This window comes from Zootoca vivipara, chromosome 1 (assembly GCF_963506605.1).
Source record: "Zootoca vivipara chromosome 1, rZooViv1.1, whole genome shotgun sequence".
Classification (NCBI taxonomy): domain Eukaryota; kingdom Metazoa; phylum Chordata; class Lepidosauria; order Squamata; family Lacertidae; genus Zootoca; species Zootoca vivipara.
The window spans coordinates 128887807-128906084 of NC_083276.1; the positions used below are offsets into that span (position 1 = coordinate 128887807).

Consider the following 18278-nt stretch of genomic DNA (forward strand, 5'->3'; position numbering starts at 1 on the left):
AAGGAATGCAGGACACATCATAAATGTGCTCCCTTCAGTGTGCCATCCATACTCCACCCACAGCTCTGCCCCGTTTTGGCAGTATCAGGGGAGATCCACTGGTGTATCTTTCACGGCAGCAGCGTATTGTGCTCTCAATTTCTGCATCCCTAAAGAACAGGATATTCTCAGTGCTTAGGTGAAATGACGGAGGCAGCATTCGAGCTTCCAAACATGTAAGCTGGTATACCATGCTAACATGCATGCTAGAACTACTGAGCTATTTGTATACAAGTGTAGACCCCCTGAGTCACAAGGGCAAGTGCATGGACAACCCTGCACAATACACTTTCCCGTCCATCTGTTTGTATGGATGGGAAGGCAGGTACCCATTCACCGACTGGAGCTACTGTCACGCACCCTTGATCCTTGGATCAAGTCTCATGAGTTCAGTAGAACTATGAGTTTGCGTCCACATCCCTTTCACAAGGTGATTGTTTTCAGTGGAAAGAATTGTGTGGCTGCCTAGTCACAGTGTGTTGCATCAGCAACCTATCCTCCTCAAACCTGGGTTTGGTAAATGCTTGCATGGCCAGGGAGCAGTTCCTCCTTCTCCTCTCATTTCACACTGTGTCCAGAGTTTTTAAACAGTTGAGAGGAGCGAGTAGAGAGAGGAGAATGAGTCTTTCTTCATTTTTCCTTCTCTCTCCTTCAAACCTGCCCCATTTCAAGCTTTGCTACCTGAAATGCCTCTTTATGGGTTGGTGGGAGAGGTGATGAGGGAGGAAATAATTAGGGTTGGCAACTAGTAGCCAAGTGGCCACTCTGCCAGTTAAGGTTGCTGCACTAAGACTTTGGATGAAGTCCACTTGCTCCCTGTGACTCAGGAGGTCTACATTTGTATACAAATAGGTCAGTAGTTCTAGCATGCATGTTAGCATGGTATACCAGCTTACATGTTTGTTGAATGATCAAAACTAAATTTAAATATGAAATTTTGTTCTTTTATCTCATCTCAATTTTTTTTAGTTATGAGTGTTTGAATTTTCGAAAATTTGTCAATTTTGGCATTGCTCAACTACTCAATAACCTTAAAAGTTCAGTCCAGAATTGAGATACATCAAAACTAAAGACACCAATCTCTTCAGAACCTCGTGGGCATTAATATGATATATCACATGATGGATTTACTTTAAATTTTAAATTTAAGTTACAAAAATAAAAATTTTAAAAAGTGATTTTTTAAAAAAGTAATATGATTTAAAAATTCCAAAAATGTATTGATTATTTAATATTTCTAAGAGCTACCTGCAAAATTTCATATTGGGATCTCAATGGGATCACATTAAAAAGAATTGTACATACATGTCTGCATACACACATCTCTTCTTCAGGAAATGAACTGTACCTGGGTTTTGCATTTGCAAAAACATGGCATGTTTAAAGTGGTGTGTATATATAGATACATAAAACTGAAATGGGATTCCAATTGATTACTCTGGTGGTGGATAACAGTTTTGCTGTGTGTGTGTTTTTTTAAGACTTTGTCTTTAGTGTTTGTCATTTCATCTGTAGATGTGTATACATTATCAGTTTTTCCATTTACATTCTCAAATTCTGTCATCATCATTGTCCAATATCTTCAGATTTCTACCAACAGAAGTGTTCTGTCATTGACATAAAGAAAATAATACCTAGTAGGAATTTTGACAGGGGGAAATCGAAAAGTTTTTAAAAATCAAACAGCATTTCATCTGTGGCAAGGTAGTTCTTTCAAATTTTATCAGCTTTTATTTGATTTTAAAGTAGGCCTAAACCATAATTGAGTTAAACTAGAAAATATGAAATTTAATCCATTTTGGCACTAAAAAGCAGAAACACTTCATTTATTTACATTTTTACATATTAAAAATCAGTGTCCACTCCCAAAGTGGTTTGAATGTTAGGTTGTCACTTCTTGCCCATATTTAAAAAACAAACAAACACACACACATTTATTTTTGATGCAGCTTCTACCAATTTGGGAATCCTGAAGATAAGATAACATAACTTGAAACTATATGTTACGATCATTAGTAATAAAGATTTTTATCAGCCTGAGCCCAGAGGAAGACTGTTGCCCAGTAGGTGGAACATTTGCTTTGAATGCCCAACTTCAGCCTCTTCTTACATACCCTCCAACATTCCTCAGATGAAAATAGGGACAGTTCTCACTCTCCCCCAAGAGACCCTCCTTGACCCCCCCCCATATGAAGACTCCTTGCACTCTGCTCTGCTTCCTTTTCCTGGGCAGCCCCTGCCCTCTGCCTGCCCCCCAGAGCCAGCATGTCACCTGAGGCTGAGCATTGGTGGCTGCAACCTCTTCTCCTCCTCACCTGCTTTTCAGCAGCTGCTACAAGCTGCCCAAAGGAGGAGGCCAGCAGCAGCGGCCATGGAGGGACCACAGGATGCTCCCTCTCTGCCACCACCATCACCATCGCTCAGGATAAGCGCTGGCTCATGCTCTTCCCCAAGCTTGGCAGCAGCACTAGCAGGGGAAATGGGGACATTCTGGGATCAAATCAGAAGCTTGGGTGGTTTTTGAAATTCCAGGACTGTCCCTGGAAAATCAGGACACTTGGAGATCTCTCAGATAGTGGAGCTGAGATAATCCCATCCTAAGCTAGACGAACCAGTGGCCTGACCGTATCTTATGCTTAAGAACAACAGTAAAATATCATAATAAAAAAATTCCTTCAGTAGCACCTTAAAGACCAACTAAGTTTTTATTTTGGTAGATATCTGAAGAAGTGTGCATGCATACAAAAGCTCATACCAAAATAAAAACTTAGTTGGTCTTTAAGGTGCTACTGAGGGAATTTTTTTATTTTGTTTCGACTCAGACCAACATGGCTACCTACCTGCAAGTAAAATATCATGTTTGAAATCTGAAAAAAAAATCCCAATCTCTTTATTCACATTACCGGTACTTTTAAAAAAAGCAATAAAACAGCCTCATTTATACATGTGTACCTTAGGACAGTGGTCTTCAACCCCCGGGCCATGGACCGGTACCGGTCCGTGGATCAATTGGTACCGGGCCGCCCAAGGAACATTTAAATACAATTAAATTAAAATTATTAAATCAAAACAATCTAAATAAAATATAAACAATCAATGTCCCCCCCCCCTCAGCAGGCCGCGGTAAAATTATCAAATGTTGACTGGTCCGCGGAGATAAAAAGGTTGGGGAGCACTGCCTTAGGATATGGGACGCGGGTAGTGCTGTGGGTTAAACCACAGAGCCTAGGGCTTGCCGATCAGAAGGTCAGTGGTTCGAATCCCCGTGACGGGGTGAGCTCCCGTTGCTCGGTCCCAGCTCCTGCCCACCTAGCAGTTTGAAAGCACATCAAAGTGCAAGTAGATAAATAGGTACCACTACAGTGGAAAGGTAAACAGTGTTTCCGTGTGCTGCTCTGGTTCGCCAGAAGCAGCTTTGTCATGCTGGCCACATGACCTGGAAGCTGTACGCCGGCTCCCTCAGCCAATAACGCGAGATGAGCACCGCAACCCCAGAGTCGGTCACATCTGGACCTAATGGTCAGGGGTCCCTTTACCTTTACCTTAGGATATACATACATGGTGATTTTTTAAAAAAGAAGTTTTGTTTTGCAGTTTGTTTTTCATATTCCATGCATTTTCTGTTTACACCATTGTCCATGTTCACATTGTGTTCCTTCTGTTTGTTTTCTTATGACTAGACTTCTTCTTTGTCAAAGATTCCCGCCTCAAAGGTTAGAGCAAAGTCATTGCTTCCTCCAAGACCCAGCTCAGCTTGCTCATTAACTTCTACTAAAAAAGTTTTGCTTGATGCAGACAATTATTTTGCCAGGCCCTCTTCTGCAGGCCCAAGAGACTGCTTGCCATATTCAAAAACAAATGCTCAGGTAAGGCAGCAGAGTAAATGTACTCGGTGATAGCAAAGAAAGGGCCAGAGGTGGATTCTGGTCTGTTTGCTTACACTCTCTCCCCCGTGCCCTTCTCCTGAACACAGACAAAAGAGCTGTACAGGAGTGAACAAACTTTCCCCTGTTGAATTCAAGAAGAAACACTGTGTCAGATATTGCCTTTCTTATTACAGGACCCATAATTAGCTCCTATCCTGAACTGGAATGCTTCCCTTCCCAGGTTTTGATTAAAACCCTAGGAATCCATCCATTATAAATCCAATTTAGGCTGGAGAAACACACTTTTCAGTGCTGGAGGTTGTGTGTTCAGTTATCTCATTATTGCCTTGGGTAAACAAGTTTTGCAAGCTTTAAAACATTTTAAAACATTTTTTTCCTCAAAAACCTGCAAGCACCATTTGTTTAAGGGCAATGGTTGTCAAAGAAATGCATGCATGCAAGAAGGCAGTGATGTCTCTTTTCATACCACTTTAACCACTCATAAAAAACTGTTAGTTGGTTCAAACCAAAGTTCACAAACCTAATAAGCTTTTTGACATAAGGCTACAATAGGATGAGGCCTAAATATTACAGGTTGTCAAATCATTTGTGTTCCATACTGATCAGCTTGAGCAGAACAACTTTTTTTCTCTCTCAAAGATGTGTGTGTGCGTGCGTGTGTGTGTGTGTGTTTTAGATCAGTTTTATTCCAGAGCTGGGAGGTGTCCTTTTGACCTTTCGCTGCAGGTATAAATATACTTGAGACTGATACTAGAGCAGTCATAGCCAAACTAAAATGAGTTATGCTCCCCCACCCCAGCTTGCCAAATTACTCAGTTTTGCCTGTATCATCTCACTTTGGTATGCTGTGAGCAAAGTTAAATCCATGTCGGATCTTCCCTGGAAGTAATAATTTCACTTCTAGGTGCATGGGGGCAGGAAATTAATCTATCCAGGCTTGATCTGATCTTCCTCACCATGACATAGTTAGAAGCTCTTGCTGGGGAGAAACTGCTGGAAAGTTAAATGTCGTCCCAACAACTGCATTTTACCATTTTTTACACAAAATTAAGAGAAAAAAAATTCTATTGTTTCTCCTAGGACGGTGTAACCAAGAGCCCAGAAAAGCGTTCCTCTTTACCAAGACCTTCCTCTATTCTACCCACCCGGAGGGGCCTGTCAGGAGACAGAGAACGAGATGAAAATTCTTTCTCCCTGAACAGCACCATCTCTTCATCAATGCGACGGACCACCAGTAGGTTTCTGTGCCCTCTAACTCCCCCTCCACATTTTCTTTACCCTGCAGGTGCACTTTGTGTAAATCTCTTGAGGTCTCTGTGCATATTAAAATGATACAGTATAAAACACCCTCTTATACTATATGCAAATTACAACAGAAAAATATATATGCTGGTCGCCAAAGTATTGTACATACAATTTATACACTCTCATATCCCCCCCCCCCACTCTTACCCCGAAGCTCTTGCTCAGCATCCTGGTTTCCCTAACACACAACATTTCTCCTGAACGTTCTCCCCACTCAGTTAACACCCTTAGCTTAATGCTGAACACCTACAACCTATCCCCCATCCCATCCCTTCCATCATGTCAGGGACTGGCAGGACGCTGCCAAGTCTGGAGTCTGACTCGGGATTGGAAGGCAGTGGTTTGTGAGGGCCTGTACCAGTCAGAAGGCAAGAATCAGAGGCAGGGGGAGCTTCAGCCCTGGAGGGTGGAGCACAGGATGGGTTGGGAGAAGAGGAGGAAGAGGCAGGTCAGGCAAGTGAAGGACCAGTGCTTCACCCTCTCCTGCACCACGGTGTCCCAGAACCAGAAGCAGATTGAAAGGGGCTGAGCAGAGGAAGTTTCCACGCAGGCGTGGTCTCCATCTGCATGTGTGCATTCTGTCAGGGAAAGGTACATAAACTGTTGGAGGGGGAGAGACCCCTGTTGCTGAAACTGCTCCATAGTTTATGGACCTGGAAATAGCTGATTGGTTTTCTGTATTGCTGTGAGAATAAAGTGAGATAAGGAGGTTACATAACCATAGGGTGAAGTAGGCGAAAATCTGAATAAGTAAATGCCATTAGTTTATTTCTGGTGAATGTGCTTGGGATTGCAGGTGTACAATGGTATATACCTGTTAAGTGTTAATAATGACTTGGAAGTTCCATTTCACAAAGTGGGACTTGCTTTTTAGGAAACGTGCACTGTATTGAGCTGCATAGCTTAGAGTAACTGAATTTGTAGACTCTTCTTAGATACATGCTAAAATGACATTGGCATTATTTTTACTGTACTCACTTGCATTTCTGCTCTCATAATAGAGTTGTGGTCAACATGTTTTAAAACAGATCCATTTTGGTAAAGTTGTTCAGTTGCCTTAAGCAAAGGAGCTTTAGAAAAACATTTCCTTTTCCTTTTCTGTGCTATTTACTCTCATTAACTGAAGTGAAGATTCATTGAAAAATATGCAGACCTACAAACCTTGCTGCGATGCAGGAATCAAAGTACTGCTTGTACATAAGCAATGATATCTTACATACTGCCATCCAAGCCATCTCATATAAAAGGGTGGAGAACCTATTGCGCAACTACAACTCCCATCATCCTGTACCATTGGCTCCACTGCCTGGGGTTGATGGGAGCTCAAGTTCCCCACCCCCCAAAATCTGGAATTCTTCATCTCTGTTTTATTGCTTTGGTGGCTTCCTCCATTTCCCCCTCAGCATATTATTTTTGTGTTTTACACTACTAGCAGATTTTGGTAAGTCAGATAAAGCATCCTGTTAATTTCCATTTCTAGACCACCCATCAACCAAATATAATACATATAAGAGAATTTGTTTTAACCTGGAAAAACAATGAACTGCCCACATTGGATAAGTGAATTATGAGGACATGGGCGTTAGTAAATATGGTTAAATTAACTAATACAGTGGTACCTCTACTTACGAATTTAATGCGTTCCGAACGCACATTCGTAAGTAAAAAAAAAAAAGTAAGTCGAATCCCATAGGAATGCATTGGGACAAAAAAAATAATAAGTCGAAGCAACCCTATCTAAAAATTCATAAGTAGAAAAAATCCTATCTAAACCGCATCCAATATGGCGGGCGGAGCGCCATTCGTAAGTAGAAACATTCGTAAGTAGAGTTATTTGTATAATTAAAAGGAGGGAGATTAGACAATTGTTTATTGAAAGTTGGAGCATGTTTGTAGTCTATTAGTGTAAGAATAAGACACAGGAAAATGTTCAGTCCTGCTGTTAGAAACCTTGTAAATACTAGTGTGTGTATAATGATTATTTAGTAGTGAAGAGTGGGGAAACATCCTTTATTTTCAACCACGTTTTAGTCAGAGTAGACCCATGGAAATGAATGGCTATGACGGGTAGGCAACCTCAGGCCCATGGGCCAGATGCGGCCCAATTGCCTTCTCAATCCGGCCCACGGACAGTCCGGGGATCAGCATGTTTTTACAGAGTAGAATGTGTCCTTTTCTTTAAAATGCATCTCTGGGTTATTTGTGGGGCATAGGAATTCATTCATTTCCCCCTAAAAAATATAGTCCGGCCCACCACATGGTCTGAGGAACGGACTGGCCCACGGCTGAAAAAGGTTGCTGACCCTGGGCTATGACTAACAAATTAATTTCAGTTACTCAACTCTAAGTAGAAGTTAGGTTCTTTGAGGCTATTAGGTTAACCTTGTAAGGAGTTTAAGATCTACTTAGGCCACATTCTTGTTGAATTGGCCAGAATAGAAAGATAGAGAGATAGTCTTTAAAAATATATTAATATATTAATATATTATTTATTTATTTCATAAAATTTATACAGCACTTAATTGTAAAAAAAACCTCAAAGTGGTTTACAAAAAAGATAAAACCATAAAATCAAGAAAAAATTACAACCACACTTTAAAACATACAAGTGTTAAAATACTAAAACAGGTTAAAATTACCTCAGCTATGGGCTTATCCACATGACCTCTGCTTTATGCTGGGGAAATCGGAAGGTATTTTCCCCCGGATTGTTGTTTATTCCGATTTAGCACTAAAGAGCAGGTTTTCCCTGGGGAAGGAGTGGGACAAGGGGAAAGCCACTTGGACAAGTAGAAGCGTGGGCAAGCCGTTTCTAATAACCTGGGTGGGCTTAACCATGCAATAATGTTTTGAATTGGTCTCAGAATAGTACAGTGAAGTCGTCTGCTTGATCTCAATAGGCAGAGAGTTCCAAAGTGCATGTGCTGCTGCACTAAATGATCGAGGTCCTACAGGTGTTGAACAAGTACTGTGTGGCACCTGTAGTCATGCAAATTCCACTGATCAAAGTGGTTGAGTAGGTACATGTGAGGTAAGGTGATATCTTATGTACCTGTTCCTGTGCATGTGAGACACACACACATTCTCTTCAGGGGTGTTTAAACCTTACTATTTAATTTTGAAATTTTACTACAGTGGTACCTTGGTTCTCAAACTTAATCCATTCCGGAAGTCCGTTCCAAAACCAAAGCGCTCCAAAACCAAGGCATGCTTTCCCATAGAAAGTAATGCAAAATGGATTAATTCCTTTTAAAAACAACCCCTAAAACAGCAATTTTACATGTATTTTACTATCTAACAAGAGCATTGATCCACAAAATGAAAACAGTAAACAATGTACTGCAGTCACATAATCAATCAATCAATCAATCAATCAGCCAATCAGTAGCTGAACTGGGTTCCATACAGTCACAAAAACAAAACAAAAAAAGAGCCGCAAAAACACAAAATAAATAGCAAAAACAGACAGATCTCAGCGTAACACTCAAAATGGAAGTGTAACACTCAAAACAGAAGCGTAACAATCAAAGAGCACATTCAGCTTCTGAGAAAAGTTTGCAAACTGGAAGACTTACTTCTAGGTTTACCGTCTTTGGGTTCCAAGTTGTTTGAGTACCAAGGCATTTGAGAACAAAGGTACCACTGTATCTGTATGATATTAAATAATCATACAAAAATTGGGGGAAATCAGTAGAATTTACTAGCCAGAATATACAAATACAACTAAATCACTATAACAGTATCTGTACAAATGACACACAAACCATAGCTGCCAAGTTCTCCCTTTTTTTAAAGGAAATTCCCTCATGCTGAATAGGCTTCCTCACGAGAAAAGGGAAAACATGGCAGCTATGACACAAACATTCAAAACCCATAGACGAAATGAAATGAAATGGGTAGGTAGGTAGGTAGGCAGGTAAAGCAAGCTAGGGAAAATGGGCAAGCAGGGGTGATACAGTCCCACACAGGATGGTACCATATGTCTGCAAAATGTTCAGGTCAGCTGTAATATGTGTATTCTTTTATAATAGATTTCTGCGTAAGCCAGTGATCTACAAACCATGTAATAATTGATTTAGTATCTCTAATCTTGTTGGTTTTAAATTACCTTCTTTGAACATTAACTGATTTGAATATCATATTTAGCAAGTTATTGCTCATCCTCACGTTTCTTTATGGCCTTCAGAAACACGGCAGAGTGAATAATCTGCAAGGTGCCCTCATGAAATATAAGATAGATGTCCTCTGCTCCACGAAAATATCAACAACATGGTTTAATTTTCCCCCAATACAGGATCAGAGCCTATTCGAAGCCGGACAGGAAAGAGTGGCACATCAACCCCAACTACACCGGGTTCCACCGCCATAACTCCTGGGACACCACCTAGCTATTCCTCCCGTACCCCGGGCACTCCTGGGACCCCCAGCTATCCCAGAACCCCCCATACACCAGGTACTCCCAGATCTGGTATTCTGATATCCACTGAGAAGAAAGTTGCCATCATACGCACACCTCCAAAATCTCCAGCTACCCCGAAGCAACTACGGCTCATTAACCAGCCTCTGCCTGATCTCAAGAATGTCAGGTCCAAAATTGGGTCAACAGAGAACATCAGATATCAGCCTAAAGGCGGACAGGTAAGGCTTCTGTTCCAATAACAGCCAGTGGCTCAGGCATTATCACTGGAAGCAGAACGCAGGGTCTCATAGAGAGGAGTAAAGGCTGGAGTGGAGAATGTAAACAAAAATGGGGTTCTCTTCCTTCAAATCTCCTTATCAAGAGAGATGGAAACTTGTCAGTTCTGGGGTTTTAACAGTTGAAGCCTTCTTATGTCAGGGCTTTTTTGGAGAGGGGGGGTATGTTTTTATCAAATGTACTACTGCTGCCTTTTGTGGATTGAACAAACATATTTTCAAAACAACTATAATTTTATCTTTTTATATTATTGAAGTGCTTCTGAATGAAAAATGCCTGTTATATATATATTTGTCACATGCCATCGGAATATTTTTGCATTAAGGCAAGGGCCAGATAAGGGGAGCAGCTACCTGGTGTATTTACAAAACAGTAAGCCTTAGAAAGCCCAGTCAAGGAAAGCAAATGCAATATACGTTCAATTATATAATATTGTTTTAATTAAATGTGGATAGGTCAGTTCCTTCAAATACTGCAGTTGTAAAGTGCACCCCAGTCTTTAGAACACAGCAGTCCTTTAAAATAATTCAGACTCTAATCCTAAACATACTTACTTTGCATTGAAGGAAGGGTGACAGAATGGGCAGGATTAGACAGGATCAATTCCATATCACTGTGCTTCTCCATGAAACTTGCATGTGGTTCTATATGGTAGCAACATCTGTTTATCTATTTGTAAAATGTCTCATGATCCCTGGATCTGGCCCCTCATCCTACCCCAAGTAAGGTACAGAAAAGGAGTGGAGGTACAATCTGACCCTTCCCAGAGTGAGGATATACGGTAACCCTCCAAGTCTTTGGGAAGTGGGAAAGCTGAATCCTCAGTAGTATCCACGTCTACAAGATCGACAAAGGCCTTTTAAGTCAGCATAGGCACTAACACAAGGAAGCAGAGCCAACTACAGTATGGCTCTTGCTAGCCTACATGAGGCCACGGCTCTCTATGGATGTAGCATGATCAATAGCTCAGGCTCCTGGCTGCTTTGGGGAGACTTTGCCTGGACTTGCCTGCTTCAAAGGGGTTCTGCTTGTTATTACCACTGTGTGAGCCTCAGTGGAACAGGAATAGTGGGATGTTCATGTGTGGGGATCCTAAACACCTAAATGTGGAGGGCTGGAAAGTAGATTCTTCCAATAGTAGAGACGTTGTATTCTTGTAGAAAAAGTGGCAGGAGGGAGGAACGAGCCTCCAAAATTGCCCTGGGTGTGGGATGCATGTCTATCCTTCCCTCATACTGCCAGGGAACAACCTCAGCAACAAAGAACCGTGCATAGTGTGCATAATGTGCAGGGGAAGGCCAAAGAGAACAGTGTGAGGATAGGATGATTCTAGGAGAGTTTTCACTGTGTCCAAAAGCTCTGGCATCATGACACTGGCTCCCCCAAGTATTCTCACCGCTTAAGCATTAAAGAGCAGGTTTTACAGGGGAAAGTGGTGCAGCAAAGGCAAAGCCACTCAGCCCCATGCTTTCTAGGCCTGGGACAAACAGAAAGTAGACATGCCCTAAGTCTCCTCTCACCATTCGCAGGGTGCCTACGGTATGACACCATAGCCTAGTTCTCGCTGAGGTCCTCTATACATGGTTGGGTACAGAGTGCATCTTCCACATTGGCATTGAGTAACTCAGTGTTTCCCAACCAGTGTGCCGCCAGATGTTTTGGGACTACAACTCCCATCATTCCTGACCACTGGTCTTGCTAGCTAGGGATGATGGGAGTTGTAGTCCCAAAACATCTGGAGGCACACTGGTTGGGAAACACTGGAGTAACTACAGGTTAGAGGGGAAGCCTTCAAGGCCACACCATTTTCTTTCTGGGGAGACTCGAACCTCTGTCATCTCTTTTCTAGAAAGTAAGCGGAACCCAGAAGGATGTTGCAACAATACCTCACTTTTACTTCTCCTATATCATTTCTGGCTGCGGCTCTTGTAGCTGTTGGAATGAAAATGCTTTCTACAGTCTGCTTTAGCAAGCCAGTTTATGGAAACAAATAGAAAGCAGCTGGAGTTTCATAACCTGAGCTTAAATTGCCATGCTGAGTGTAATAACTCCAGGAGGAGGAAGGAGTGGAAAACCCTGACCAAGTAACATAAGCAAATATGACAGGAAGATTACTGAAAGGGTATAGATATGCTGCCCTAAAGTGTCATTTGGAGATAGACTTTCTCCTTTTACCGGAGGCATCTGTTAACCTAGTAGCTGAGAGTCCATCCTTGGCTTGCAGCTGTCCTGGGGAGCAGAGTCGCACTGTGACAGCACCATGCTCTGGAGGTGCTTACACAGAGAGCAGCAGGAGGTGTCTGAATGTTAAATTAATCAAAATAGAAATACAGGGTTGTAAAGGTGCCATTAGAAACTCATCAGCTAACAAATCCATTTAAAGTCATGTCTTTACCCACCCAACCATTTTGCCACATTTTTTAAACAAGTGGTAGATACCACCTGAAGAGGAGATCTTTATGAGAATGATCCTCTCTAACAGAACTTTATGGGAGCATTTTCCACATTGTGCTTTGTGACAAAACAGATAGATGTACTTAGCTATAAAAAGGTAAAGGGACCCCTGACCATTAAGTCTAGTCGCGGACGACTGGGGTTGCAGCGCTCATCTCACTTTACTGGCCAAGGAAGCCGACGTTTGCCCCCAGACAGCTTCCGGGTCATGTGGCCAGCATGACTTAAGCCGCTTCTGGCGAAAGCAGAGCAGTGCACGGAAATGCCGTTTACCTTCCCGCCAGAGCAGTAACTATTTATCTACTTGCACTTTGACGTAATTTCGAACTGCTAGGTTGGCAGGAGCAGGGACCGAGCAACGGGAGCTCACCCCGTCGTGGGGATTCGAACCGCCGACCTGATCAGCAAGCCCAAGGCTCTTTGGTTTAGACCACAGTGCCACCCGCGTCCCATACTTAGGTATAGAGGCATATACATCAGTAACAGTAGGTTGCTTTAAGTTCCCTTTGTCCCTTGGAAGGGGAATCCTGCTTACATTGGGTGGCTGTAACTCACATAGTTGGAAAGAGAGAGACAACTTTTAAGCTGCCAATGCTACATAGTAGGAAATATCTCGTTGCTCAGAGCCAGACTATATTACCATCCAAATCACATGCCTCTGAAGGCAGCCTTGTTTAGGGAAGCTTTTAATGTTTGATGGATTACTGTATTTTAATATTTTGTTGGAAGCCGCCCAGAGTGGCTGGAGTAGCCCAACCAGATGGGCGGGGTATAAATAATAAATTGCTGTTGTTGTTGTTGTTGTTGTTGGATTGTGCATCACTTGAGAGTGTGAGTTGAGGATTGCCTGTTTGAATGGTACCCAACATTAAAATCCCATGCCCTAGGACAGGTGGCATTGCCATCGTCACTCTGACATCCTAGCCATCTTCATGCAGATAATGTTGTATTCAAAAACCATTCAGACCCTACTCCAGTATTCTGCAGTCGTACACATCAGCAAAAGCCTCATCATGTGATTCAGCTGAGCATGAATATTGCAGCTTTGTACATAGCAAGAAAAATGGGACAGGAGAGACCAAAGAGAATCTTGCACTTCCCCTCATCTCCTTGGGGAATCGTACCTCACACTGTGACATTGCAGCCAAGCTTGCAATTTGTGCCTCAAGAAGTTTTTAATTGGTTTTTATGGGGCAAAAAGCCAAGGAGGCTGTACATCTTGTGATCTTAAACAGGAGAGAATTGCCTGTTTTCCTTCTTAAGGGGTTGCTGGGTAAAAATATTCAATTCTTGGCAAAAAAATTAAGGCTGCTTGCTCTTAGGTATGTCTGATAGGTTTCAGAAGTAATTTAGCATGCTATCTGTCAGGAATAGAAAACACTGCAGGGAAGGACATTCAGAAGCAACCTGGCAGCATGAATGATTTGCAAGATGCCCCAAGGAATGGAAGGGGGAAATTTTGCAACGCATGCCAAGCATTATTTTATCTTTATTTCCCTCCCACCCCTCCTTGTTATGGAAATGACAGGATGTGTGTCAATTCACTCCTAATTCCGAAGAAGAAAATGTATCCCATCAGTGGGATATGTTTATTTTCATTGAGAGATCTGTGAGCTAAACAAAACCCCTAGAGATAACAAATCCCATTATGGGGTTCTATTATGAAGATTGCTCTTCACATGTTAACAGGACAGTAGCAGAAACTGTGAGTCAATGCTTTGTGCTGTAGCAAGCTTGTGTGGCGAAAGGAACACTTTGCCTATTATAAAAGATATCGGCTTATCTCTCCATCTGGTAGTGTAAATGACACCAGTGCCTGCCAATCTGAAACATTTTCATATTAGTATAGAGAATTAGCTACAAGGCAGCTGAGACTGCCAAAGATGATTCTACAACACTGGGTCTTCTTCAGACCCAGATTCTCATATTAATCACAGTAACAACACATATCCACAGGTTTTCAGATGTGGTCGAAAATGTGTTCAAAGGATTGCCAATGTGGGAATGAGCCCTGGATTTTTAAGAATCAAGACATGCAGTTACTGCTGAAAACAGTTAGCTGCCATGTCTTCCTCTATAACAGGGGTGGCCAACTCCAAAGACACTGCGATCTACCTCATAGAGTTAAAAACTGGCAGTGATCAGTGGGGGGTTCAGGTCAAAGTTGTTGAGCTTTTTTTTAGGAAGGAAAGCCCTGTTTTTTTTGGGGGGGGGTGCAGAGCCAACAATGCTGACCTTTTTTTAAGGGGAGCCAAAGTTGTTGAGCTTGTTTGGGGGGGGGGAGCCGGTGATCTACCAGTGATCTACCACAGACATCAAGTGATCTACCAGTAGATCATGGTCTACCTGTTGGATGTGCCTGCTCTATAATAATGGCTCATGGAACTTAGCTGTGTCCTGACATCACAGTGCTTTGTGTTTCCCACTCCTCAGCAGCAGCCAGTGATGTACAGTGGAGTTTGGGAAAGACAGAATATCAGGTATGGAGATGGTTGCTGATGTCATCTTAGCATAACATCTAGTTGGCCTTTTAGCATGATGTTTCCTTTGGCTTGGGATATGTGAGGGACTTATTTGGTACAAGTGATGAACTCAGTCGCCATTGACGTCCCTCAAACAAGAGATTAGAAGATATGAATTTGTGTCAGACTATGTTTCGTGTAGACTGGCTTTGGTTCTCTAGGGTGTTCAGTTCAGTTCAAAGGCCAGGACAAAATCCTCCAGAGTGTCAGGCAGAGGCATTTCACATCACCTGCTCCCTGATCCTTTGAACGGCAGATGTTGGAGACTGAACATAGAATCTTGTAGAACATAGAATCTTGACCATTGAAGCCACTCTACCCCTCCTGAGCAATTTTCAATTTACAGCTGGAGTAGAATGGAAATGGACCTGTCATTTGAAATGAACAATAATAATACTTGGCAGGTATTGGGCACATATCAGTGCCCAAAGCATTACACAATGAGCCGTGGTGGTGGTGGTGGTGTTAATAGTGCTGGGTGATCCAAGTTCAAAGCCCTCATGAAGCTACGAAACTCACTAGTTGACCTTGGGCCAGGCACCTTTTCACAGCCTAGCGCCGTTGAACTTCCTGAAGGAAAGGCACGCATAGAAACACGGTGATAACAATACATTGTCAGCAAGACTTGTAAGTTCTGTCAGGGAGGTCAGTTTTATAATTCCCATATTGCAAAGCCCAAGAGGTGGCTTTGTAGTTGAGGTGAGATGTGAACTGGGCACTTCACAGGGGATTACTCTTTTACCTGGTCAAACAGACTTCAGGAAACCAATTGAGTGTGATTAAATATTTTCAGAATCTTTAGAAATATAGTCTATCTGTATAATGACTGGGGCCTATGCCTAGGGGTTCAATGCAGACTACCTTGCCTGCATTGCTGCATCTTATCTATCTATCATCTATCTATCTATCTATCTATCTATCTATCTATCTATCTATCTAATGGGTTTTTTCTATGTGCATGCTAAACTTAAAAGTATAGCTGCCTGTGTCATGTCCTATATACTTCAAAGGGAATTTGGAGTGAACAAAGATGGCAGAATTGGTCCCGTAGGGACTGAATTATCATTGAAAGTTATGCACATGTATGCAGAGGATAATAGCCTCTGAGGTATACATGAATTTTCATAAACCTTTCAGGAAATTGCATATAATCAGCCTCCTAACTCCAGTTGCATAAGATGTCATGAGCGCAGGAAGGAAGTAACCTAGTGAAAGAAACACAGGAGAAAAAAAAATAACTTTAAACTCTGCATTTGCCCCCCAGGATTGGTTTTATATAGTAGAATGTTTTGAAGGCCGGTGCTTAATTGTGGATTGGAGTACAGTCATACCTCGGTTTAAGTATGCTTCGGTTTGAGTACTTTCAGTTTAAGTACTCTGCGGACCCGTCTGGAACGGATTAATCCACTTTCCATTACTTTCAATGGGAAAGTTTGCTTCAGGTTAAGTACGTTTCAGGTACAGACTTCCGGAACCAATAGTGTACTTAAACCAAGGTACCACTGTATATGGTTTAGGAAATAAGTGCAGGGTGGCTTGCAATATCATTAAAATGCAAGAGATAGACCATAGTGCACTAGTTATTAGCAAAAACACATAGGTTTTCTCCTCCCTAGTTCTCCAGCTGCCGCTCTGCAACTGAAAACTCCAGGCCTTGATTGGCAGTTGAAAAATTTGGGTGTTTGTCTCTCACTGGGAAGCTGCCATAGCCCCTGACCCTCACAAATTCTGGCTCCAGTGGTGGATGTAGGAAGCACAGAGGTAGCAAAGGTGATAGAACCTTCCACCCCTCCCTGCAAGTCTTCAGATGTCCCAACCACCACTGTGCTGCTGAATCTCTGAGCCACAGCAGGTGCCCAAAGAAATCATCCTGGTCCAGAAAGGCTGCTGAAGCAGCTGGATGTTAAGCCCCTCACAGGCCAGGGCTCCCCTGCTACTGCTTCTGGTTCTAGAGGAGATGCACTGAATTCTGCTGAGAAGTCAGCTGAGAATTGAGAGTAGGGTGCAAAAGTTGGAAAGCTTTTAAATAAGCTCTTTATGAACTTTGATACTTTAGGGGTAAGTTCTTTTAGAGGGGCAGCTAAGAATCAAACGCTTGGGAACTATGCTGTAAAAATGGATCTCAGGCTTTGGAACAGAATGTGGGACAAAATGGGGCATCTAACTATAAATCTGTGGGTGTGGTGACTCCAAGGGCTGCAATTGGCCAACAGCTGGGCCTGATGTAGGCCAAACCCTTGGCCAGCAAGAATTCCCATCCAGATGAAAATGAGGAGATAAAGGCCTGAATCACGCAGGTTTCATTCAGACTCGTAGGCTGGAGCTGAGATGGAAAAGAACTTTTCCTATGTGCCTCTGCCATGCCAGTTCAAGAGCTTGCTGTATTTCTAAATCAAGGGGCACTATATTTCTAAATCAGGCTTTCACAAGACCTTGCAGCAGTTTGGACTTTCTGTGCCCCTTGAATCTGCATTTGTGGAACAAATTCTTCCTCCTGACCACTGCTCAGAGGTGTTGCTGATTCCTTGCTACTGGCAACAGGCAGGATGGACAGAAATTTGGTGAGGGCTTTTTGTTATCCATCTGACTCACACTTCTCCAGGAATCAGATCCAGGGTTCATGTTTGAGGGTCAGTGCTCTCCTGTCAAGGTTTTTGAAATAACCAAATCACCTAAAATAACATACACAACTGTTCAAAAATCTTATGACAGTTGCCTTGGCCATTCCAGTCATCAGCTGTTAAGTTTGCAAGGGGTTGGATTCAATGACCCTCGAGGTTCCTTCCAATTCTACAGTTCTATGATTCTATGATTAATCTCCATCCATAAAAGAAAGGATGCCAAAACCTCAGAATAGACATTTGCTAGTGACAAGACAATAGCCACATCTGATAAACCACTGCAGTTGCAAATGACTGCATATATGAGAAGAGTATCACAGCACATTCTTTCACATTCAACATATCCATTTTAGTTTATGGCACTTGTATTATTGCAAATCTGAACTACGTTGCCTTTGGTAACTGAAAATATAGATGTTGCGATGCCGCTGTTGCATTGCTATTAAGAGGGCAAATTTCCACTTCAGCTTATTGGGAAGGAAAGGCCATGGCTCAATGGTAAACCATTTGTAATAAACTGATCTTTTAGCATCTACATATTGGAACTCCCTGCTTATTTGCATCGGGCAAGACACTTTCACTGTACTCTTTTTGTCACCTGCTAAAAACATTTTTGTTTACTTAAGCCTAGCCAGATACGTAGAATGTTGACATGTGTTTTAATCTGCTTTTTGGCCTATTCATTATTTTAATAATTCCTTTTAATCATTGCCCATTAGCAGAGTCCATCGTATGTCACCATTAGCCTGCTTCC

At 42.2% G+C, this 18278-nt stretch overlaps 1 protein-coding gene across 15 annotated transcripts in view; it reads left to right on the plus strand.

Moving 5' to 3' along the window:
• Positions 1-18278, plus strand: part of MAP2 (microtubule associated protein 2) — a 244532-nt gene that overhangs the window by 213941 nt on the left and 12313 nt on the right. For 10 of the 15 annotated variants that reach the window (XM_060282190.1, XM_060282203.1, XM_060282199.1 and 7 more), the window contains 3 exons: positions 3720-3905; positions 5007-5160; positions 9526-9869. In XM_060282190.1, the coding sequence (XP_060138173.1) occupies positions 3720-3905; positions 5007-5160; positions 9526-9869 (684 nt within the window). The remainder of the gene's footprint in view (positions 1-3719; positions 3906-5006; positions 5161-9525; positions 9870-18278) is intronic. The other 5 variants (XM_060282223.1, XM_060282225.1, XM_060282233.1 and 2 more) reach the window with 1 other exon arrangement.